Below are 24631 nucleotides of genomic sequence, written 5' to 3' on the forward strand. Positions count from 1 at the left end.
TCTACTACAAATACAAAATTAGCCAGGTGTGGTGGTGCATGCCTGTAATCAGCTACTCGGGAGGCTGAGGCAGGAGAACTGCTTAAATCCAGGAGGCAGAGGTTGTGGTGAGCTGAGATCGCGCCACTATACTCCAGCCTGGGTAACGAGCAAAACTTCGTCTCACAAAAAAAACAAAGAAAACCCACAATGAAAGGCCCTGAGACCAAGCAAGATGCAGAATAATGTGGTAGAAAGCGCATAAGCTCTGGCACCAAACAAACTAAGGTCAAATCCTGGTTTTGCGATTTCCTAGCTGTGTAACCCTGAACAAATTGCTTAATTCTCTATGCCTAAATTTTCTCACCAGCAAAATGAGGATAATATAGTATCTACCTCATTGGGTCATTGTGAGGATTATATAATACATGTAAAGCATTTAAAACAGTGCCTCGTCCATAAGTATTAGCTATTTTTTTTCCAGGCTATACAGACACAAAAGGAGTGTGCACAAATTTAGGGATCTACTAGATCCTCTACTAAATATGGACCCTTCCCACCAGGAAACTATAAAGGGATTCTGACACAGGACAGCTGTCCCAGGTCACTGTAATGCAGCCATGGGTAGAAGCTCTCTCAACTCAGGGCCCACCCTGCCCTCTCCAAACCTGGTATCTTGGCTACTGACTACAAACCAAAAGGCACAGTAAGAAACCTGCCGGGTAAGGGCTTTTTTTTTTTTTTTCTTTATGAAGACGGGGTTTCACCATGTTGGTCAGGCTGGTCTTGAACTCCCAACCTCAGGTGATCCGCCCGCCTTGGCCTCCAAAGTACTTGGATTACCGGCGTGAGCCACCACGCCCGGCTGGGCTTAATTCTTTAGAGATCTGCCCTATCCCAGTCCAGGGTATTCTGGCAGTGGGGAAATCACCAGAAAAAAAAATTTTTTTTTTTTTTGAGACAGTCTCATTCTGTCGCCTAGGCTGGAGTGCAGTGGCATGATCTCAGCTCACTGCAACCTCTGCCTCCCCGTATCAAGCAATTCTTCTGCCTCAGCCTCCCAAGTGGCTGGGACTACAGACACGCACCACTGCATCCAGCTAGTTTTTGTATTTTTAGTAGAGATGGAGTTTCACCATGTTAGCCAGGCTGATCTCAAACTCCTGACCTCAGGTTATCCACGTGCCTCAGCCTCCCAAAGTGCTGGGATTACAGGAGTGAGCCACCATACCCGGACATCCCATCATTCTTTTTTTTTTTTCTTTTTTAAGATGGAGTTTTGCCCTTGTTTCGCAGGCTGGAGTGCAATGGTGCAATCTCGGCTCACTGCAACCTCCGCCTCCCAGGTTTAAGTGATTCTCCTGCCTCAGCCTCCTGAGTAGCTGGGATTACACACATGTGCCACCATGCCCAGTAGAGACGTGATTATTTTTAGTAGAGACGGGGTTTCTCTGTGTTGGTCAGGCTGCTCACGCCATCATTCAAATAAGTATTAAAAACCCTATCTGGCCACACACACTCAGGTTGCCAATTCAATGCAGGGGAATACTGGAGATTCAGTTAGACCTGGGATTTAGACTAGGATCTGGGTATGTTATAACGAATGAGGTAGAGGCTGAGGCTCCCAGACATTAGTACCTTCTCTCAAGGTCCTTGGTGGGGTGGAGCAAATCTTTCAAGCCCAACTAGGAGGGATGAAGTGAAGAATAAGACAAAAACTTGACTTTTCCCTCAATCTTCTGTCCATTTCCTGAGACCTGGCATGTGCCTCTGAAAGATTTGAGAGGCTTTACCATCATTAAGAACATAGGAAAAAAACAAGAAAAAAAAAAAAACAGATGCGGCCGGGTGTGGTGGCTCACGCCTGTAAACCCAGAACTTTGGGAGGCCAAGGTGGGTAGATTATGAGGTCAGGAGTTCAAGACCAGCCTGGCCAACATGGTGAAACCCCATCTCTACTAACAACACAAAAAATTAGATGGGTGTGGTGACGGCCACCTGTAATCCCAGCTACTTGGGAGGCTGAGGCAGGAGAATCACTTGAACCTGGGAGGTGGAGGTTGCAGTGGGCTGAGATCACGCCACTGCACTCCAGCCTGGGTGACAGAGTGAGACTCTGTCTCAAAAAACAAACAAACAAAAACCACAGATGCTAGAGTAAGACTGGCAGGGATTCTAATCACAGCTCCACCAACTAGTTATATGTGATCTTGGCAATATGTTTAAGTTCCCTGAGCCTCAATTTTCTCATCTGTAATATGGGGATAATCTTGCCTATTGCATTAAAATTGCTCAGAATACAAAATAAGGCCAGGCACAGTGGCTCATACCTGTCATCCTAGCATTTTGGGAGAACAAGGCAGGTGGATCACTTGAGTCCAGGAGTTTGAGGCTACCCTGGGCAATATGGCAAAACCCTGACTCTACAAAAAATGAAAAAATTACCAGGTCGTGGTGGTACATGCCTGTAGTCCCAGCTACTCTGAAGGCTGAGGTGGGAGCATCATCGGATCCCAGGGAAGTCAAGGGTGCAGTGGGCTATGACTGCGCCATTGCACTCCAGCCTGTGCAACAGAGCAAGACCGTGTCTCAAAAAACAAATGAGTCAATAATGTATAGAAGGTGTCCAGTTCACTTTCCATTTGATGTGTGTGTGTGGGGGAAGGTGTCAATACCAGCATGAGGTATTGCACACAGGAAGTGCCCAATAAATGGGCTGCTGTATTTATTAGTGGGGTTAAGTATAAGGAGTCCCAGCTCCAGCCAAAATCCTGGTCACCACTGTAGGTCATAGGGCCTTGGGGTGAGGAACTGCTTTTCTGAGTTCTGAAACAGCAGAGCTTCCAGAAACCCTGTGATTATTTACACTGCTATGGCAAGGATCCTCCTCTCATCAGCTACTTCCTCTTGGCCATGGGGGACTCTTTCTTACCAGTATGTGACTTCCTTTCCTTGCTATCTCTCACAACCAGAGCCTGCTCCCTTAGAGGGGGCAGCTCTGTTTTAAACCAAATCTCTGAGCATCTCTTATCCCTGGCTCCACCCAAGCACCATTATCACTAGCCGATTTTCTCCGTTTCACTTGCTATACTGCAAGGCTGCACCCTGGTCTGGGAACCCCTTGCCCCTGAGTCTGAGCTCTCACCACTGGTTCAGAAGCCTCAAAAATCAATGACAAGTGGGGGAGAAAATCCCCACTGGGAAATGGAAAAGAAACTTCTGTGGTGTGGGCCGTGGCTCACACCTGTAATCCCAGCACTTTGGGAGGCAGAGCCAGGCGGATCACAAGGTCAGAAGTTTGAGACCAGCCTGGCCAACATAGTGAAACCCCGTCTCTACTAATAATACAAAAAATTAGCTGAGTGTGGTGGTGTGTGCCTATAATCCTAGCTACTTAGAAGGCTGAGGCAGGAGAATTTTTGAACCTGGGAGGCGGAGGTTGCAGTGAGCCAAGATCACGCCATTGCACTCCAGCCCGTGTGATACCGTGAGACTCCGTCTCAAAAAAAGAAAAAAAAAAAAAAAAGAAATTGGAAATTGGGTCTCTATGCTAACTATTCTCTTGTGATGCCATTTTGCTGTGCAACTTGATTTAAAAGATAGTAGAGTGGCACCAGTTTGATACAGACAAAAAAAAAAAATCAATTTCCCCGGGAGGAAAAGGGTGTGTGTCATTCCATTTATTTCTCCTGTAGGTTGTGGGGGCAATCTCACCACTTCAAGCGGCACATTCATATCTCCCAATTACCCGATGCCCTATTACCACAGCTCTGAATGCTACTGGTGGTTGAAATCTAGCCACGGCAGCCCATTTGAACTGGAATTCAAAGACTTTCACTTGGAGCATCATCCAAACTGTGCTTTAGATTACCTGGCTGTATGTATAAAGTTTCCACTGTATTGTTCCCTGCTCCCACCTCACTCAACACACAGTGCACTTAATTTTATTTTTGAGACTCAGGAAAGGGGAGCATCTAAACAGAACATTGATGTAAAAATTCAAACAAGTTAAAAACGTAAAAGAAATTTGGTGAAAATGACCATGTTCGAAGTACGATATGTATTACTGAATGGCTAGATACGCTAAGTCTTTAAAATACATTGACTATAGACTGTTAAGATATGGTGAAAACCTCCTGAAAGAGGTTATGGGATTCATTATAATCGTTATTTATGAGATTTCCACATATGCATTGAAAAATCACAACTTAGAAGACAGTTTTGGTGAATTAGAGAAGATAATTTGAGTCATGCAACGTACAGCAGCTCACCATTGTTCATTCATTAAAAAATTAAATAAAACTATATTAAAGTGTCATGAATCATAAACTGTGGAATCAAAAACAAGGAGGATAACTGATATCAGCTGTGGCATTACAATATGGATTGAACTTTCATTTTCAGTTGTCAGCCTTCAACATAGGTTCACACGCTTTCTACTGCCGTATTTATCCACAGCTTAATTGTGAGTTTATGGCCTGAATTTATAAATACTTAAATATAATTTGTAAAGTTATTTTATTTCATGGCTATTCTTTTGTTATGTCATATAGGTAACAAAAAATACATGTCTCTATATATCTATTATATATAAAGATATATTTATTTAATATATAAATAATAAATACATATATGTATTAAATAGATATATATTATCAATATATTATATCTGATACTTTATAATATTTTTATGTATTCATATATAATTACATATATTTATTTATAATATACTATCTATATAATAAATATATTTTTTCTCCTTCACTTCTTCTGGATTACAGTCCTTTATATAGTGTTTATAGTCTCAACTGTCTAACATTCAAAATGTTTTCTTAAAGGTATATGATGGCCCAAGTAGCAGCTCTCATCTGCTAACTCAGCTTTGTGGGGATGAGAAACCACCTATTATTCATTCTAGTGGAGACAGCATGTTTTTAAAACTGAGGACCGATGAAGGTCAGCAAGGACGCGGCTTCGAGGCTGAATACCGACAGAGTAAGTGTGTGTACCAGTTGTTCGGAACCTAGAGTGGACCTTCAGACTCTTGAAACAAACTGAAATAAGTGAAACGCATTGGTGTGAGCCACTGAACTTCATCTTCGGTTCTTATGTGAAAAATTCAGCTCCATTTGAGGGAGAAATACTTATGTGTTATTTTTAATCTCATGTAACTAAAACATCTGGCAAACTATAGAAACTTAGAAGAGTATTTAATATGCTGATAGAGTTGCAATTCAGCTAAAGTTCAGTGTAACAGACTAATGACTAATAATTTTTCATTTGCATCACACATTGCAATCTTGCAGTGTACATTATATTATTACAATGTACATAGTATTCTATCACACTAGTCTCTACCTTAAAAGATACCTTAAATTTTGGGGGTAAACTGTGGTCCATATGAGTCATACATGGAATATGCATGTTACAGTAGAAAAATCGGGCCATTGCAGAAATGCCATTTTAAATCCACTTTTCCCATATACCAACATGGTAAAATTAAATGAACATTGAGCAAAATGTCAAGGGGCCTGGCATTTGTCTTGGCTCCTAACCCTTGAGAAGGTCACTTTTCTTCTCTGTGCCCCCACGGTTTCGTTTTTCAAAAAAGGAGATTAAATTAGATGGTCTCTAAGTATGTCTTCTAGCTCTAGAATTAAATGCTTTTTGAAGTTAGTTCCAAAATGGACATTCAAGAAAACAGTATTTTCTTGAATTTGTTATTTGATAAAGACTTTTACTTTATCAAAGTAAAGTCTTGGTTTTGAAAATATAATTCTACTGAATCAAAATTTGTTCTTAATTTTACACAATTATCTTTCCCCACAGAATCAAAATTTATCCGTAATTTTATGCAATTATCTGAAAATTGAGTTAAAAGTCACAAAATTGTTGTGTGAATACATGATATCCCTTGAATTAATTGAAAGAGTAATAACATTTAACCTTGATTATGTATGAATTTTAAGATTCACATTCATTTACATTTGGGGATTATGCTGAATCCTAGTTTTGAATACTGAGTTTTAAATTTGATACATTTGTTCTTCAGAAATGTATCACTAGTATATAAAAGGTTTCCCAAGTTCTATCAGAGATACCTCTGTTTGACTATGTAATTATTTCTCTAATTTTATTACTGCTGTGCTAATCTGTTTCTTGGTTATAATCAGTTTATTTAAGAGTTCCTTTTTTATTATTATTATTCCTGAGATATTTTATTTTTCTCTCATAATTTCAGAACCCTGAAAGTGTAAACTAGTGCACATAAGAGGCAAAATCAGAGCAAACTAATGAGATTATCTATAAACTTTGCCATGGGAAATTGGAAATTTGCAAATAGTGTAAAGTGTGAGTGGTGAGGTCAGCCCATGTGGTTTACTGGAATGGATTTTCCTGGGCCCTGTGTTGCCCCTAGTCATCAAGGCACGTGATACCTCTCTGTCTAATAGGTGCAACTTCTCACAGGTCTCTAAAGCAATACAATTACTCTTTACAAATCCTTGATGGAGAAAACTGTGACCTAAAGATTTTCAAACAGAGTGGGTTTAAGTATTCACCCTGTTGCAACAAAGGAATGTTTTGAAGACCCACAAATATACACTTTTTTTTTTTTTTTTTTTTTTTTTGAGACGGAGTTTCACTCATGTTACCCAGGCTGGAGCGCAATGGCGCGATCTCGGCTCACCGCAACCTCCGCCTCCTGGGTTCAGGCAATTCTCCTGCCTCAGCCTCCTGAGTAGCTGGGATTACAGGCACGCGCCACCATGCCCAGCTAATGTTTTGTATTTTTAGTAGAGACGGGGTTTCACCGTGTTGACCAGGATGGTCTCGATCTCTTGACCTCGTGATCCACCCGCCTCGGCCTCCCAAAGTGCTGGGATTACAGGCTTGAGCCACCGCGCCCGGCCCAAATATACACTTTTTTAAACCAAAGTTATAAAGGGGTGTCCCATCCACATCCACAAAGCAGTGTTGTAGTAGAAATACATCTGTAAACACCACTTTCAGAGATAACTGTTTCCATATAATGTTTGTTTCCCATTCTCTTTTATTGCACATCCTAGAGATACTATATTCCTTGTTTAAGTCATTAGGGATGGCTGAATTGGGCACCTAGGATTAGACATACTTAGAGGCATCTGGGGTGGTTTTGTTGAAAACTCAGCTCAAGAAAATGCCACCATTGGATTGAAGACTTTTTTTTTTTTAATTTAAGATGTTCGTTTCTTCATTAAATCCTTTATACTCTCTCTATTCTCTTGGTACTTCCTGATGACTAATGAGAGGAAGAACGGAGCCTTTATTGTGAATTTCACACAGACTTTTGAATGTTCAACAAAGCCATGTTGTTACTCATTTTTAGCATTCACATAGGATTTGGGGTTTTTAAACTGTTGAATTTAAAGCTCAGAATTTCTGTCCTTTCCAAATGTTAACATTAGACAAACAGCAGCACAGAACGTTGAATGTACTTCTCTAACAAACAAATCAGACTGATTCCTGAATAGAACCAAGTTATTCTGCCCTCCACCAATTCAAGGGAATTTGATGCCTATTATAACATGGCTACTTAATTTTCATGACACTTTAGTATGAATTCACTTAAGTATTATTTCACATTTCTTCTAAATGGAAATCCTTTCACTATAAAAATACTGCACCAAATATATCTGTGTGTGTGTATATACACACACATGTATACACATCATATGTGTATTCATAATTTTACACAATTGTCTTTCCCCACAAATCAAAATTTATCCATAATTTTATGCAGTTATCTGAAAATGGAATTAAAAGTCACAAAATTATTGTCTGAATACACAGTATCCCTTGTATATATGTGTATGTTTACACACACACACACACACACACACATAAATACATACATATACAATTTTTTATCTACATTTTTACAGGAAAATAATCTTGGAGCAATTATGATGTATATAATAGTTGTTCTTAATAATCATGTTTTCTTTCCCCCTAGCATGTGAGAATGTGGTAATAGTCAATCAAACCTACGGCATCTTGGAGAGTATAGGGTATCCAAATCCTTATTCTATAAATCAGCGTTGCAACTGGACCATCCGTGCAACAACAGGCAATACCGTGAACTACACATTTTTAGCATTCAACGTGGAATATCACATAAACTGCTCCACAGATTATTTAGAGGTATGTATTATAAAGCTCAATTGATCACTGCATTTTCTGATCAAGGTAGATAAGTCAAGTTAGAATCCATCATGCTTTTTAGAATTAAATCCCTAACTCTGCCCCACACGTCTATAACATACCAACCACCCAATTGTATTTGAACAGGTATATTTCATATTTAATGTATTAGATTGTCAGCGCAGAAAACTATCTTTGTTTTTAAGTTTCAGTGTAACTTCTGGACTGATTGACCTTGTATTACTTAACTTACATGGAAGGAGAGTAATAACCTCTATTTTTTGTTGATTTTTTTTATGTTTGTTCTCTGTGTATCAAAGATCAGAAAATGTTTGGGTATCTTGGATTTATTTAAGACGCAATTTACCTAGTATGAGATATCATGATTTTGATTCTTGTTTTTATTTTTAAATTTAAGTTCATTTCAGTTTATTTATTTTTGTAAAATTGAAGTTTCAGTTGTTATAATGATGGCCACCAGTAACATTTATTCAACTCTCTGTATGCAATTTTAGGCAATAAATGTTGCTTAAATATTAGGCAACCTTGAATATAAGGTAATCTGCTATTTCTGCAATAAGAAATTTTGTTTTAAGCAGCTTTTTTTTGATAACTTGTATATGTAACTTTTAGGGCTATAGATTGAAAAGTTATTTTGGCATCTACTTTTCATCAGCAGTAAAATCACTTTTTGAGTCATCTAACACATTACCTTTATTTCTGTCCATATTGTTAATATATAAACTTTTAAAAATCCATATATAATGTTTTCACTAGATATCCTTTTTTAGTGATAAGTGCTTGCTCTGATAAGAGGACCTTTTTTTCCTACCTTCCCACCTACCTACAGCATAGTGACTTAAGGTAGTTCCTTTTAAGGTGGTCAGTGATTTTTAGGAGTCTTACTTACAAAGACTTCCAACATCCATTGCTTACAACTCTGGGTTCATATTTCGAGGGAAAAAAATTATGTTATTCTTTTAAAATGTTCTTAATTGTGTTTTTACAAGTTCTGTAGGAAAACTAGCATTGGTTGAGGTTGTTTGAGATTAACATATATTCTAAATAGCACTTTTGTTTATGAAAACTAAGAGTAAAAGCAAAGCATTCTGCACTTTGAGAGACTCCAAGAGGTCCTAACTATAAGGAGATTCCCTTGTTTTTCAGAGATAATTTTTTGCAAAAAAATTTGATTTATTAAGTACAATATTGTAGAAATAGCCACAGCACTTACCCATTAGAAAGTTTTGTTTAACAGTATTCTAAGAAAATATGCCACAACATAAAACAAACTTATAAGCACGTACTTGGCAATGGTTTTAAAGTCCAGCTTCCTTGATCTAGAGTTCAACTGGTCTTCACAAGCTTAATGGTACCAGGCTGGTCTCCCCTTTCATTTACCTAGAGTAGGCATCTTTTTCTTCACACGGTGAGACCTTGTTCATATTTTAGAAAAAGCAGAAAAGTTGCTTTGAAAGCCCTCTGTTTATACCATGAATGAAGCAGTTGGTAATACCTTTTTTTACCAGTTAAGACTATGCTGATTCCCTACTAGACTGTGGGCTTCTTGAAGGTCTGTGCTGTCTCCTACTAACTTTGTAACCCAGGCACTTATTATACAGGTGGGACATGACCGGAGTTCAGTAAATTCCGGTTGAACTGGATATCACAGCCATATTTTAATGTCAGTCTAATGATAACTATTAATTAATGAGAAAGATTGAATTCCAAACTGGCTTTTTTGTATGACCTCATACTAAAGAGTACAATCATACAACTTTGAACACAAACCAAAATAGAACTCATGACCTTGCCGAGCGTTGCACGTACAACAGTCTGCCTGACATCATAATCATGATTTGGTAACGCGTAATGGAGAAGCTACAGAGAGAAGGGTGCTTTCGAGTTGGGCTTTAAAGATGGCTTTGGCAGAAAGAATGGGGAGGAAATGAAATGAAACATTTCCAGGACCTGGACTCCACTTCTGTGGACTCATTTGAGGATGGAAGGGTAACAAAAAAGTATTTAAAAACTCAAATTAAAAAAATGCTAGTTCTAACAACTGCAGAATAGCTCATTAGAGCCCCTTATGGGTGATGTGTCTGTCATGTTGTGGTCATGCCATTTCTCTTGTGCAACCCTGATGGTGAAAGAGCAAAAATACAAAATGAGAACCAGAAGTTCAGAAAGGCCTTCCAAAGAATGGCGCTGTTGCCAGAGGGAGGAGATTGTTTTCCATTTCTGTGAGCCAAGAGGCCAGACCAGAGCAATAGCTGCAATAGCTGGTGTATGATGGAAATTTTAACAGCACAAACAACCATTTAAGGAGAGAAAACTCACAAACACAGAAATCTAGCTTCCATTATTTTAATAGCTTCTTCTAGTTAAAGGGCTTTTTCAGCTGACTTCTCCAAATCCCAATTAAGTGACTGTTCCTAGAGCCAGAATTTAGTTATTCTGAATTAATAAAACGGAAACTATAAAAGGACTTAATTAGGTGCTGGTCAGACACTATCCCGCCTTGATGAGAGGTATGGGTTGGTAAAGATCCCACTGGAAACCAAATCCATCCTTTATTATTTCACCCTCTGGGCAAAACATAATGTTTCAGATCTGGAAATAAAATACGCAGTGGGAGAAGAAACCATTTGCTTAAAGGAGTATGACCATTTGCCCATGCAAAGGTGGGGAATCAACCTGAAGAGGCCTGGCTGTATTTTACAACTTGATTTCAGTCTTCCATTTTTGTTTTGAATCTGAGTCTCTGTGCAGAAGAGGAGGTTTCAAACAAGTGACTGAATATAGAAATGAAAATGATGGATTTGGGAGCAGCTGTATTTTACAGCTTGATTTCAGTCTTCCATTCTTATTTTAAGTCTGGGTCTCCATGTAGAAGAGATTTTAAACAAGTGATTGAATATAGAAATGGAAAAGATGGATTTGGGAGAAATCAACACAGAGCTGTTTAGGAAGCCCAGGGCATTTATTCAACAGGGAGCATGTGTGTAGTGAGAAGAGGAAGTAGGAACACTAAGAGGTGATTGTGTTATGGAAGCCAAGGGAGGAGCTGTCGAGAGTCGTGATGGTCCAGAAGAGTCCCTTGGAGATCAGTGTGACTCTGGCCGGACCAGTGTTTGTAGGGTGTTGAGAGCAGGAGCCAGGCAGTGTAAAGAGGCACGAAGAGGAGAGAGTGAGTGTAGACTGAAGTCTAGGTCCCTGAATACCGAGGCTCCCTGGAACAAGCCAGAGTGAGTGATGGCCTCTTTTCTCCAGTCATCATCCTTCATTTCCCTAACTGGTCCTCATCTAGTTCACATGTGTGGGACATACTCCTTTGCATGTTCTCTTGTATTTTAGTACCTCTTAAATGTGGCCCCAGAATTGGATGCAGCAGTTCAACTAAACCTGGCTTGGCCCAAGTAGGCTGGAACTACATTATCCAGTTCATGTACTTCTGGTGGTGTAGGATGAAGTTAAATGGGGTTTATGGTGGCCAAGTCATAATATTGACCTATATCAAGATTTGTAATCTTCATGTCGCTTTTACATTATGACTTTATAGCCTTTGTGTATATAATTTTTAAAAATCTAAACAGATATTATTCCTAATAAGTTAGATATGATTTTATCTCAGAATCCCATCACATCATGACCTCCCTAAATCTTCATTCATTGCTTTCAGAGCATTATTTATTTGCATATAGACTCATTGGCCACTGAGCTAGTACTTCTTCAAAAATAATTCATAAAAATGTCAAACAAGATTGCATCTATTTCAAAAACTCTTAAACAATAGGTTCTTTTGGTTAAAATTGATCTATTATTAAGTGCTTTTGGAATAGCACTATTCAAACTACTAAGTAATAAAGCTAACATTTATTCAGCATGTATTCTTTGCCAGGGAATTCTCATAGCAACCCTGTATTATAAGAAATACTATCCCCATTTGATAGGTGAGAAAACAAGGCAGATATAGGTTGTCCATATTCAGAAAGATTGTAAGTGTCAAGGCAGGCTTTGTACCAGGCACTGTGACTCTGCGTCGATGCTGTCAGCCATCACGCCATGCACACCAGGGGCACTCTCACAGATTCTGGTCACCCCACAGGGATCATGGGAGAGCGTTCCCATAGCCCTCAAGTCTATCATTCTATTGACACTCTCGCGAAGAGAAATCAGTGTTTTGCATGACTCCATAGATAAGCAGGCATCATTTATTATAATCATCTCTTGCTTTGCTTCATGTTGACAAATTATTTTTTGTGTCTAATTTAGAATTTTTCCAAAAATTCCTGTCAATCTTATTGATCTATGAGATTCTAGATTGAATCTTCCCCCATCTTGGAAGCTGGACTGTTTTCCCTTCAGCCCCAGCAGCACTGCTGGTTCTCCTTGTCCAGCCTGCACTCTTCATTTCAGCAACGAAACATAATCTGAGCCACGTGAAGAGGACAGGCGCATGTGACAGGCTGGTTACTCTGAGAAGGCTGAGACCTCCCGACATGCAGGAGAGGCTGAGAAGCTGGGAGACGGTGGGAAGCCAAGGCAGCAAGGCGAGCTCTCCACTCCCACTTCCTGAAGGCCCTGCTGCTGCTCCTGAACGATTCCCATCCATTTTCATCTCTCTCCCCAAAGGCTTCCTGGGAGCTTCAGCAACCTCAGAATTTCAGCTTCAGCAACATGGCCACCCCAGCCTTGACCCTGTAGGATCATTTATCTAGTGCCTGCGTACAACCAGACTTTCCCCTGGTGACAAATTCCCAGCACAGGTAGCTCATGTGTTTGAGCTCAACAGCAAAGGCATAGGTCTAGCCTACCTATGGACGGTACCCTTAGAGCAGTGCAGCCAAGCCCTCCAGCCAGTGATGTTCAGAGATGATGTCCTGGGCAGAAGCAGAACCCTTGAGGTTCTGCTGGAATGCTAAAATATTTTTTAAATTTAACTTTTAAGTATGCATACTATTATCAGGATAGTAGTAGTATTTATATTATAGGGATGTTTCTACCTCCTCTTCATTTATGTTACACTCTCTTCTGACAACATTAATCCCTTCCATGTTTCCATCTGTCTTTTGCCCTAGTCACAGCTTTAAAAATAGTCATTTTTTCCTAATGTCCAACAGATATTATTCTGTGCCATTTCCCAAAGTTTAGCTAGTTTGTATGTGTACCCATAAAATGGTCAGAAAGTTCCCATGTAGCCCCCCTTGGTTTGCCCTGATAGTAGTACACATACCCTGAACTTATTTATTATATAGGCAAACATGTCACAGGGGTTTGTTGTACAGATCATTTCATCACCAAGGTATTAAGCCTAATACTCATTAGTTACTTTTTCAGATCCTCTCCCTCCTCCCACCGTCCATCCTCAAGAGGCCCCCATGCATGTTATTTCCCCACCATGTGTCCATGTGTTCTCATCACTTAATTTCCACATGTAAGTGAGAACATGCGGTACTTGGTTTTCTGTTGCCTGCATTAGTCTGCTAAGGAAAATGGCCTCCAGCTCCATCCATATTTTTGCAAAGGACATGATCTCACTCTATTTTGATGGCAGCATCGAAAACATTAACCATGAATTAAACACCCATGAATTCCACCAAGATTACACCATTAGTTCTGTAATGACTGTACCTTTCAGTGTTGTGGAATGTAATTCCCTTAAGCCTGGAAAAGCTCAGTGAGAGGAGTTGACTCTTTTTATCTTCTAAACTGGAATCCCACATCTCTTCTTCCGGTTTCAAAATCAAACTAGGCATATTTCTACCTCCTCTTCATTTATTTTACACCCTCTTCTGAAAGTATCAATCTTGCCCACGTTTCCATCTTTCTTTTGCCCTAGTCACAGCTTTAAAAATAGTCATTCTTTTCTAATGTCCACAACAGATATTTTTCTGTGCTATTTCCCAAAGTTTAGCTAGTTTGTATGTGTACCCATAAAATGATCAGAAAGTTCCCATGTAGCCCCTTGGGTTTCTGCTTAGATTGATTTCTTTAGAGACTTCTCCTTTTATTGCCTCCCCCAAAATTATGCCTGATTGTATAGTGAGAATTTAGTTTTCCAGAATTTGTCAATTTTCTAGAACTTTCTTTCCTTTTCAACTTTTTCATTTTTTTTTTAATCCATAGGCTTATATCTTGTTTTGAAGTTTAAATCCCAAAATCTTAGTCCTGTTAAGTGGTCAGCCATCACAGGCTCCAGGCTAAGGCAAGTCAATCACTGTCTCCTAGTGTTTTGGTCACTTCCATATTCACAACCACTTCTTTGCTAGTCAGAATTAGTCCAGAGTTGCACTTCTCTTCACTCTCTCCTTTATATGAGGAGAGCATATAAAGAATTCAACACATGCTATACTTTTTTGGGAACAAGACATCGCATAGGTGTCCAGATAGTTGAAATGGTCTCCCAGTGGCCACCCCTGTATATCTCTTTTGGTACATCAGTGTTGATAGATTTCCTTTGGAAGAGATTTCAGCCTCTACTGAGAAGAAGCTGATATGGGGGGATGAAGTCCTTATAACTGGCTACCAAGTCTGGCTGCATTCCAGAATCATCTGGGGATCTTGTTAGAAAAACGCATTCCTAGACCTCACTGCAGACTTAGTCAAATCCTTGAGGATTCCCTGAGAGCGAATCTTGCACAAGCCCCTACTCCAAACTTGAGACCACTGTTCAGAGCCCACTTCCACCGAGAGACCCTGTTTTATCCTCGCTTCAAAGATCTCTCTGGGAAGTGAAAAATATCTTAATAGGCATCTTCTTAATGTACCTTTGTCTGCCCTTAAATGTTACTTTTCAATGAGGACTTACTTTTCCATTGCTATGGCTGAGTTATGTCTCACGAAGACCTCCTCATACTGTTGATTTACCTCATTATATTAAAAATGTCAGTTACTTTGCCGTTTTTGTATTCTGATTCTAAGCTTTCTCCCCATTTTCCTTGTTGGGCACCTTGGCCACTATCATCTTCCGTTAACTTATTTTCTTCCTTTTTATTCCTTCTCCTTTTCCACTAAACTCCTTTTCAAGGCCTCATGATTGGGTGGGGGCCTGCTGTCAAATGCATTTCCCTCCAGTCGTTATAACATGCATTTCATCTCTTGCCAAATCCTTGCTGATGTCATCCTGTTCACCCCAGATGTTAATATTCCAAGTGGAAGAATGGATAAAAAACATCACCAGTATCCCTGAATCTTTCAGTGTCACATCCATACTGCTATGTGTATAGCCTGAAAATCATTTTCCATATACCATGATGGGCAAACATCAGGCACACGGAATATTTTCAATACTTAAAAGTAATGCTACCTGTTATGGAGAACTCATAAATTCTCAGCTGCTTACTGCAACACAGGATTATTTCCAATCACATGAGAGGCAAATCCAGGTGTTCCTGCCTTCCATGTGTTACTCCATGAAACCAGAGGAAGGGGAAGTCAATTTGAGGAAGCCACATAACTGTATGTACCACAAAATTGATAGATGTTTCACAGATAGAGACCTATATTTTAGTAAGTCTTGGATATGCCAAATTAAACACAATTAAGCAGGGTTTGTTGTTTTGTTTTGCATTTGCTGTGGTACTTCCTCAGGCTGTTACTATCCTAAATATGCATTCTTCATTCATTTATCCATGCATCCCATCAGTAGGATATATTTTAGACACCTAGGCTATGGTCATGTGACTGTTTTATCCTCAGTTTTCCTTGTCATGATGAAAGAGATGTTAATCAATTTATCACACAATAAAAATTTAACCACAGGCTACGTTAAGTGCTGGGAGGGAAAGTTATAGTGTACCCAGAAGGCACGAGATGGGGACTGAGCTCCCCTGTGGGTCAGGAAAGACCTCCCTGAGGATGAGTAACATACCAGGTGTCAGGAGGCTTGAGATGTGAGGAACTGGAAGGAGAGCAGTGTGAGGCTCTAGGGCGGACAGGCACCTGGCCGGTAGAGCATGGTAGGCACATTAAGAGTTTCCGTGACCTCCTGGAGAGCAGCAGGAGGTCTTTCAAGGGCATGGACAGATACGCACTTTTAAAGCAATCACTCTGGTTACCAGAGTAAATGCTGGAGGGAGGTAAGAGTAACAGTGGAGACACAGTAAGGGGAATGCTGTAGGCCAAGGGAGGGAGTGGGCTCCAGCTCTTCACCATTGCTGGGGGGGAAGCATGTGATCGAAGGATTTCAGAGCACTTAGGAGGTACAGTTGACAGAGATGGATGAACAATAGGATGAAGGAAAGGGAGACATGAGAATATAGCCTGATAGATACAACTGCACGCAGGGACAACCAGCAGGCGAGGTTAGTACCAAAAAGATTGTCCTTGCCCAGAAGTCTGATGAATGAACATCTACTGGACATTTGTATTCCACAGAACATTCTCAGGAAAGCATTATTCTAGAGATATTTTCCAAGTTGATTTCATTTTCCCCTCATACAAACAAGCAAACTTTTAAGTTCATGAGGTATTAGCGAGTTCTTTGCATCTCAGATGTTTATTTTGAGAATTACAGTAATATTTGTCATTAATGAAATGCCCACCATGTACTAGACACTACTGCAGATGCTTTGATAGATTTAATTGTCTATCCTCATAGTAGTTCAGTAATTGAGTATTATTATGCTCACAGGAGAACTGGGACTGAGATGGGGAACCATACTCAGTGTAGGAAATGTCCTCACTGCAGGAGGTGATGAGCCGACGTTCACACTCAGTGCTGCGTGAATAGAGTGTGGGCTCCTGAGTCCGCCTGGCTCCTAAGCTCTTTACCAGCTGTGATCTTGGGCAAGGAATTTAACCCCTGGCTGCTTTGGTTCTCTTGTGTGTAAAATGGGGATAATAATCCACAGACCTGGAAAATATTGAGTCCTCAGGAAATGCTTATTATTCCCATTCCCCCACACTCCTTCTGGAGAGAGCTCAACTCCTGCCTGGTCATTCAGCCTCTTCCAGGGAAACTTCAGCAAATGGTTTGTCATCCTTACACTGGCCGACCTCCATCTCTTGGAAATGCCATCTCCATTCCTTGTGACCTGTCAGGAGCAGTGGCTCCTACCTGGCGAGGTCTGTCTTCCTCTCTGGGCAGAGTTCACATTTCGTTTTCTTTCTCTGCCAAGTCCTCTAACTCGATTCATGGACTTCTCCATGAGGACTTTGCTTTCTCTCTGTGCCCTCAGAATCTGTTTAAAGGCAAATTTCTTCTGTCCTTGTGAAGACTTGCATCTGCCCTAATAAGTGAAGCAAAATCAATGTTTGTATTTGCAGTGTATATCACTGCTGGTCACATGATAGCATAACAGATTCCAAACAGGTGCCAAGGACAATTCTTTAGTTTCCAGATTGCTTGGTTTAAAGGTAAACCCCAGTCTATAGCTCCCTATTGAAAACAGCTCCAGGCATTGTGCTTTCTGTTTTTCTAGAGGGTAATTGCTGGAATTAGACCTACTTCAGCCAGCACTCTTCTATCTACTGACTACTGTGGAATGCTAATAATAAAGATATAGGCTGGGTGTGGTGGCTCACGCCTGTAATCCCAGCACTTTGGGAGGCTAAGGCAGGCAGGTCATCTGAGGTCAGGAGTTCGAGACCAGCCTGGCCAGCATGGTGAAACCCCATCTCTGATAAAAATACAAAATATTAGCCAGGCATGGTGGCATGCACCTGTAGTCCCAGCTAGTCGGGAGGCGGAGACATGAGAGTCACTTGAACCTGGGAAGTGGAGGTTGCAGTGTGCTGAGACCATCCCACTGCACTGTAGTCTGTGCGACAGAGTAAGTCTCTGTCAAAAAAAAAAAAAAAAATAGTAACTCCTTTAGCACTCACAAGAGAATGTCTTATAAACACCTAGACTGCATGATAGAATATACTGAATTGGTAATCTCTGTACCTGTTTGGTATAACATGGTGCTTCAGAATGAAGTTTAAACTCAAACTCCACTACTTAGTAGCTAGGTGACCTAGGGAAAGTTCCTTAGCGCCTGATGTGCCTCACTTTCCCCTTCTGTAAAACAGAGTAAGCAGAGTCAATGAGTTCATATATGTAAAGAGCCAAAACAAGGTCTGGCAAATAGCGAACACTTCTATAAATGTTCACTGTTATTATTTGCACTGATGCGGATGTAAGAGAAGCACCCCAGTAAGGTGTAGAGAAATTCGCAAATAGAGAGCCTTCAATTCTTTAGTCCGAGATATAATTAATGATTCATTTCTCAAGACATTTAATTTCCCTCTTGTTTTCTGCCTGCAGCCTGCATGGCTAATGCATTTTGACACTTCTCACTAAGGATAAATGAGAAATGATAAAACCAACAATTTTTGTCCACTTATTTTACTAGAAGCTCTGTTAAGAAAAACAATGAAAAAAACATTAATTTCAGTGACAAACAGGAGTGTTGAATATTATCCCTATCATTTTAAAAATTGTTTTGGTTACTCTCTATTATTACAGAGAATAAAGACTTGCTGTATCCTTGAATTTAACAACTCTTACTCTTTTTTTTTTTTTTTTTTTTTTTTTTTTACATAGTCTTTGTTTCCTAGGCGCTAGGGCAGTAGTACAAGGCTCACTGCACCTCCACCTCCCCAAGTTCAAATGATTCTCCTGCCTCAGCCTCCTGAGTAGCTGGGACCACAGGCTCGTGCTACCACCCCCAGCTAATTTTTTGTATTTTTAGTAGAGACAGGTTTCACTATGTTGGTCAAGCTGGTCTCAAACTCCTGACCTCAGGTGATCTGCCCACCTTGGCCTCCCAAAATGCTGGAATTACAAGCATGAGCCACTGTGCCCAGCCAACAATGTTTATTCTTAAGAATTGCCAATGAAGGAAATAGGAAAAATTCTTCTTGAGTAGTTGATGCCTTTCAAAATATTAAATTACTAAGCCTCTACCTACCTCAGTTTCCAGAACTCTAAAATGGAGATAACAATATTACCTGAATTACAGAGCTGCTAGGAATTTTAACTTAGAATAATGACCAGCACAGAGTAAGTGCTAATACATATGATCTACTGTTATTTTTACATAAACATAGTCTCATGGAATATTTTTTGCTCTCTGAAGCAGCAGACCCCAGCCTTTTTGGCACCAGGCACTGGTTTTGTGGAAGACACTTTTTCCACCGACCAGGGGTGGGGTGCAGGGGATGGTTTCCGGATGACTAGAGTACATTTCATTTATTGTGCGTTTGATTTCCGTTATTCTTATATTGTAATATATAATGAAATAATTATACAGGTCACCACACTTTAGAATCCATGGGACCCCTGAGCTTGTTTTCCTGCAATATGATGGTCTCATCTGGAGATGACAGGAGACAGTGACAGATCATCAGGCATTCGATTCTTTTAAGGAGCGCACAGCCTAGCTCCTTCTCATGTGCAGTTCACAATAGGTTAAACTCCTATGAGAGTTTAATGCCACCAGTACCTGTCTAGGGATTGGGGACCCTGCTCTGTAGCGTTTTGCAGTAAATAAATCTGTGGTTTCCAGAACTGCCTTCCCAATTGTAATTAACATTGATTGGCCCCACTGTATTGAAAGCAGTGCTGCTTCTCCTGCCTCCCAGTTTTCCTATGAAAGCCACTGGGAATTTGTAGATAAAATTCTGTTTTCCAGTTGGCGAGATGCAGAGAAGCAGATGAGATTTTGTCTTGAGCAGCAGTGGATCTGAGCCGGCTTTGATTATGGCTCCGCCTCCAACACTTCCTGGGCAGATGAGTCATGCTTCCTGGAACTGTCTGTCAGAGGAAGTTTGCTTCCAGTACTTTTGCATTTTCCTTAGAGCTTAGAGATAAGCTATTACAGTTCTAAGTTCAGCTGCTATTCAAAAACATGCATAATAACTGGGAAGGGTATACCAAACGTTTCAATTTATATCTTGATACCAGTTGTGAGTCTAGCACCGTACTCAGCATGATACCTGGATTCAAAAAAATTTAGGATGAAGTATATCCACCAGTGAGCAAAGCCAGACACTTTTTATGTCATTGAGTTTAGCATGAGGCATTTTAGAAGAAATTTCAGTTTCAAGATTGCCTTAGTAAAATATGATTTTTTTAATTATAAAAAATCGAAAGAAGAAATGTTATTTCAGTGTGATCAAATCCCTTTCCTGAAAAAGAAATGCTGATCTTTTCTGACCATCTTTCACAATGAAGGATTTTCATGTGATTGCATTAATTTGCTGCAGTTAATGAATCTAACATTCCAGCCTTCAAAAGAACCTCTGCTCTCAGATTCAAAAGAAACGCTGTGTGTTTCCTCTCTTCAAACATGAAGGACAGAATTAGGATGAATAGCAATCAAACCTACAATAATTTCGAAACTACCCTGAAGCAGTAACAATTTCATTAGATGCTCAGAACTTGAATTGTCCTATGCACACTGCCTTTCCTGGTTGACCTCAGGTTGCTCTGCACCTCAGACTGACCAAAGGCAGGGTGACCAAAGGTGTCTTCCACCATCAGACAGGCTAATGGTATGAATAAGCATGCATAGAGCAAAATGCTAAATTTTAAACACTGGTAATCACAGTTGTGGATTTCGGTTAACTATATTGGCTTTCTACTTTTTAAAAGTAAAATGATTTCCAATTGCAACTTTTCAGAATTTTGTTTTAAACACAGCATCTTTACCTGCAGTTCTTACATTGGCTCTTTATATATTTATTATTTTTTATTTATTTCTTCTTTTTTTTTTTGAGACAGAGTCTCACTCTGTTGCCCAGGCTGGAGTGCAGTGGCACAATCTCAGCTCACCACAACTTCCGCCTCCTGGATTCAAGCCATTCTCCTGCTTCAGCCTCCTGAGTAGCTGGGATTACATGCACCTGCCACCATGCCCAGCTAATTTTTGTATTTTTAGTAGAGTCGGGGTTTGGCCATGATGGCCAGTCTGGTCTCAAGCTCCTGGCCTCACGTGATTCACCCACCTCGCCCTCCCAAAGTGCTGGAATTACAGACATGAGCCACCACACCTGGCTGGTTCTTTATTTAATAGACTTTCTTTTCCTGCTCCCACTGTCTTCAGTCCTCTGGCTTCTTCCAGCTCAGGGATCTATGATTTCAAGCTCTTCTATGAACCAGGTTCCTCTCTGTTCCTGAGACCATCTGCAGCAGGTGGTGAAAATTTTAAGAGTCAGAGTAATAATAATAATAATAAATGTTTAGTGTTTTACTGTAGCTGGACAATTGGCAGAGGCAAGGCTGAGGTTTATGGAATTAAATTATGTATACACAGGAGAGTATGCCTGGTTTCCAAAGCATTTCACTTACCACCAGGGAGGGAATTAGGTGCCCATTGCTCTATCAGTGACTATCAAAACTTATGTTTACGTGAAGTTTTCCATCCCTGAGTATCTGAAGACATTATTATTTTTAAAAATTTTAATTTTTAATTTTTATGGGTACATGGTAGGCATATATATGATGGGGCACATGCTATGTTTTGATATGGGCATGTAATGCATAATGTCATGGAAATAAATTCTTTTAATAATTTTAATAACATGGAAATAAAGTATATTAATAAATAGTCTAATAACCTAGTTATGATAAAAGGAAGCATTATAGGCAAAATATGATTTTAAATTAATGCTGGAGCAGATTACCTTACATGGTAACATTTCAGTGGATTAATTTTTACATATAACCTTGAGATATATAAGAAAAGGTTGTGGAGATAGACAATATAATATTTTTAGTAGACCAGGTGTTTATTTGACAATCTAAAAGGGTATGGAATAGCATTACTAATGCATATCTATCTATACTGCTATATCAATAGGTCACCAAAGATATTGCTTTAAAAATAAATTTATCAGATCACAAAGGAATTCATAGTCATTACAGGAAACTGGGAAAATGTAGAAAAAGCTAGATTAAATAATCCTAAATTATTTCACTAATATTTGATGGTATTGATTTCCTGTCATCGCTCCTTGTATATTTATTTTATTTTAATGTTCAAAGGAGATTATTCTGTACATACTAACCCATAATGAATTGTTTTAATTTAACGATAGCTGGTGAATACTTCCCCATGTTGTTTATTGTGACAAATCATTTTCAACATTGCACATCCCATCATCACGATACAACCACCAATTCCCGTTGTGGAACACTTAGAATCTTTTCAAATCTTTACGGTTATAAACAGTTCTGAAATAAATATTTTTGTAGTTAAATGTTTGTCCGCATCCATGATTAGACAATGATTTAAAAAATAATAAGACCCAAATTGTGGCTTCTAACAGGAATAATATATAGAAAGCAGAAATAAAAATGTAAATGTACGAGTAAGAGCAGACAGCAACTAGCCACCACATAAAAAAGGAAACTGGTTTTTGTATGAGACGGACCTGTAACTCAGAGTGATACCAAGTAACTCAAAATGTGTTTTTTTGATGGGTTTTTTGCTCTCATGCAAAACCCAGCATGATGAGTAATTGTTACTTTTAGATGATATTTCGTATTTCCTGCCCCACCCTGTCAGCACATGGCAAGGCAGCTATTTCTGTGTCTCCCTCCGGGAACATGCTGTGAATGGCCATGTGCCTAATGGAGGGGACTTAGCTTCCTGAGGACCATCTTGGAGTCGGCTGAGATCAACCACACTCTGCTTATCAGCCTTCCTCTACATTTGCTTCATTTATCCACCATGATTTGACTTTGCATTTGCCCCCTTGGGCTTTGCTTATCCTTAATGAGAGTCCTGTACTCTCCTCTGTGATTCTTTGTTCTTTTTGAGACAGAGTCTTGCTCTGTCACCCAGGCTGGAATGCAGTGGTGCAATCTCGGCTCACTGCAAGCTCCACCTCCTGGGGTTCAAGTGATTCTCCTGCCTCGGCCTCCTAAGAGCTGAGATTACAGGTGTATGCCACCATACCCGGCTAATTTTTTGTATTTTTAGTAGAGACAGGATTTTGCCATGTTGGCCATGCTGGTCTTGAACTCCTGGTCTCAAGTGATTGAGACCTTGGCCTCCCTAGGTGCCACTGTGAGCCAGTGCGCTCGGCCTCTGTGATTCTTGTTTTGCAATTTATACTGTTGTCAGAGGAACATTTCAAAGCCCTTCAAGTTTAAAGTAACCTAAACTTGGATAAAGTTCCAAGTGTTTTCAGCAGATGTGAGTGCAAACTTCAGCAACAATATTTTTAACAGTCACCCTAATAAGGCCTCTGCATAGATCCTGCTGTAGTGTTTTTTTCGGGGTGGGGAACATCTAAGCAGATGCCCTGAGAATTCCCTAGGTCCATCCTTCTGGAGCTCCATTGATTCCGCAGTGGGAACTGCAGGGCTGGGCAGGACCCAAAGGGAAGGGGAGGCTGCAACAGGAAGAAATGCTTCTCACTTTTAGCATGAGAGCCACTGTGCTTGCCAGTGGACTCTGTCCACTTTGCCATGACAGCCTTGACAGCCTCTGGCTTCCTAACTTCCTTTGCTGCCGTTTCCTGCATGATCTGTCCTCCCGCAATCCCTGCCACACACACACACCATGCTTACCCCCACCCCACACAGGATAATTCGCTTTGGTTTCTGCATGTGGCTGCCCAGGATGCCTCAGTCTCCACAATGCCCAGGTCATTATAGCAACACATGGCAAGGAATGACCTCTACCTCCTCACTGAATTCATCACTTCGCCATCTGCCCCACCAGTGATGATTTCTCTGAACTATTTTACGTGAGTCGGCTCCTGTTCTCTAATCCTCATCATCTTTCTTTTCTCATAGCTATTTTGGTTGATTTCTCTGGAAAAAAATGTTAGCTTCTTTTGCCTCTGACCAAGAGTTAGAATAACATTTTGAGCACATTCCACTTGCCAGGCCTCATAGCAAACCTATTACATGGTTTATCTCATTTGCTGTTGGCAACAGTATTATGAGATAAGAACCATTATGGTGCCAGATTTATAAAGACATTTTAGCTTGGAGAAGTTCAGTAATTTTCACAAGATTATGTCCTCTTAATTTTAGAGCTGGGCTATGAACACAGAACCTGGCTCTGGCCACATTGACAATACTCTAGGGCATTCCTACAATAAAACTGCTTTCCTGCTTCTGATTGAAATATCATCTTCTATTAGTGGCACTGACTTCACAAAGCCACTCTATAAACTCACTGAGTATAGTTCTCAAAAATTTAACCATCGCCTTTACCTTGACTAGAATTTGTATTCTCTAGAAAGAATAGGGGATTCTCTACCGCACCTAAAATTCCTCCTCACAGCAGATGAATTATTTCAGTTACATATTAAGCTTTAAAGGATAGAGATTTTTTGGAATTTTTGAAGATTTTTAATTAGAAATGGACCAAATTATTCTCCAGAAGTTTCTCCATGTTTTAGTGGTATCATCCTCAAGGAACTCTTGAGTTACTTTCTCTACATGGACTATATTTAATTAATTCTTAAAATTAATCTTTTAGTATAAAAAAAGAATTTTCTTCCAGAAAACCTTTCAGGAAAT

General features: G+C 39.9%; 1 protein-coding gene across 2 annotated transcripts in view; it reads left to right on the plus strand.

Moving 5' to 3' along the window:
• The window catches only part of CUBN (cubilin), a 305685-nt gene that overhangs the window by 90359 nt on the left and 190695 nt on the right, over positions 1-24631 (plus strand). For both annotated transcript variants that reach the window (XM_037739008.1, XM_017529781.2), the window contains exons 25-27: positions 3675-3856; positions 4818-4974; positions 7973-8160. In XM_037739008.1, coding sequence (XP_037594936.1) covers positions 3675-3856; positions 4818-4974; positions 7973-8160 — 527 coding nt within the window. The remainder of the gene's footprint in view (positions 1-3674; positions 3857-4817; positions 4975-7972; positions 8161-24631) is intronic.

This window comes from Cebus imitator, unplaced genomic scaffold (genome assembly GCF_001604975.1).
Source record: "Cebus imitator isolate Cc_AM_T3 unplaced genomic scaffold, Cebus_imitator-1.0 Scaffold61, whole genome shotgun sequence".
Lineage (NCBI taxonomy): Eukaryota > Metazoa > Chordata > Mammalia > Primates > Cebidae > Cebus > Cebus imitator.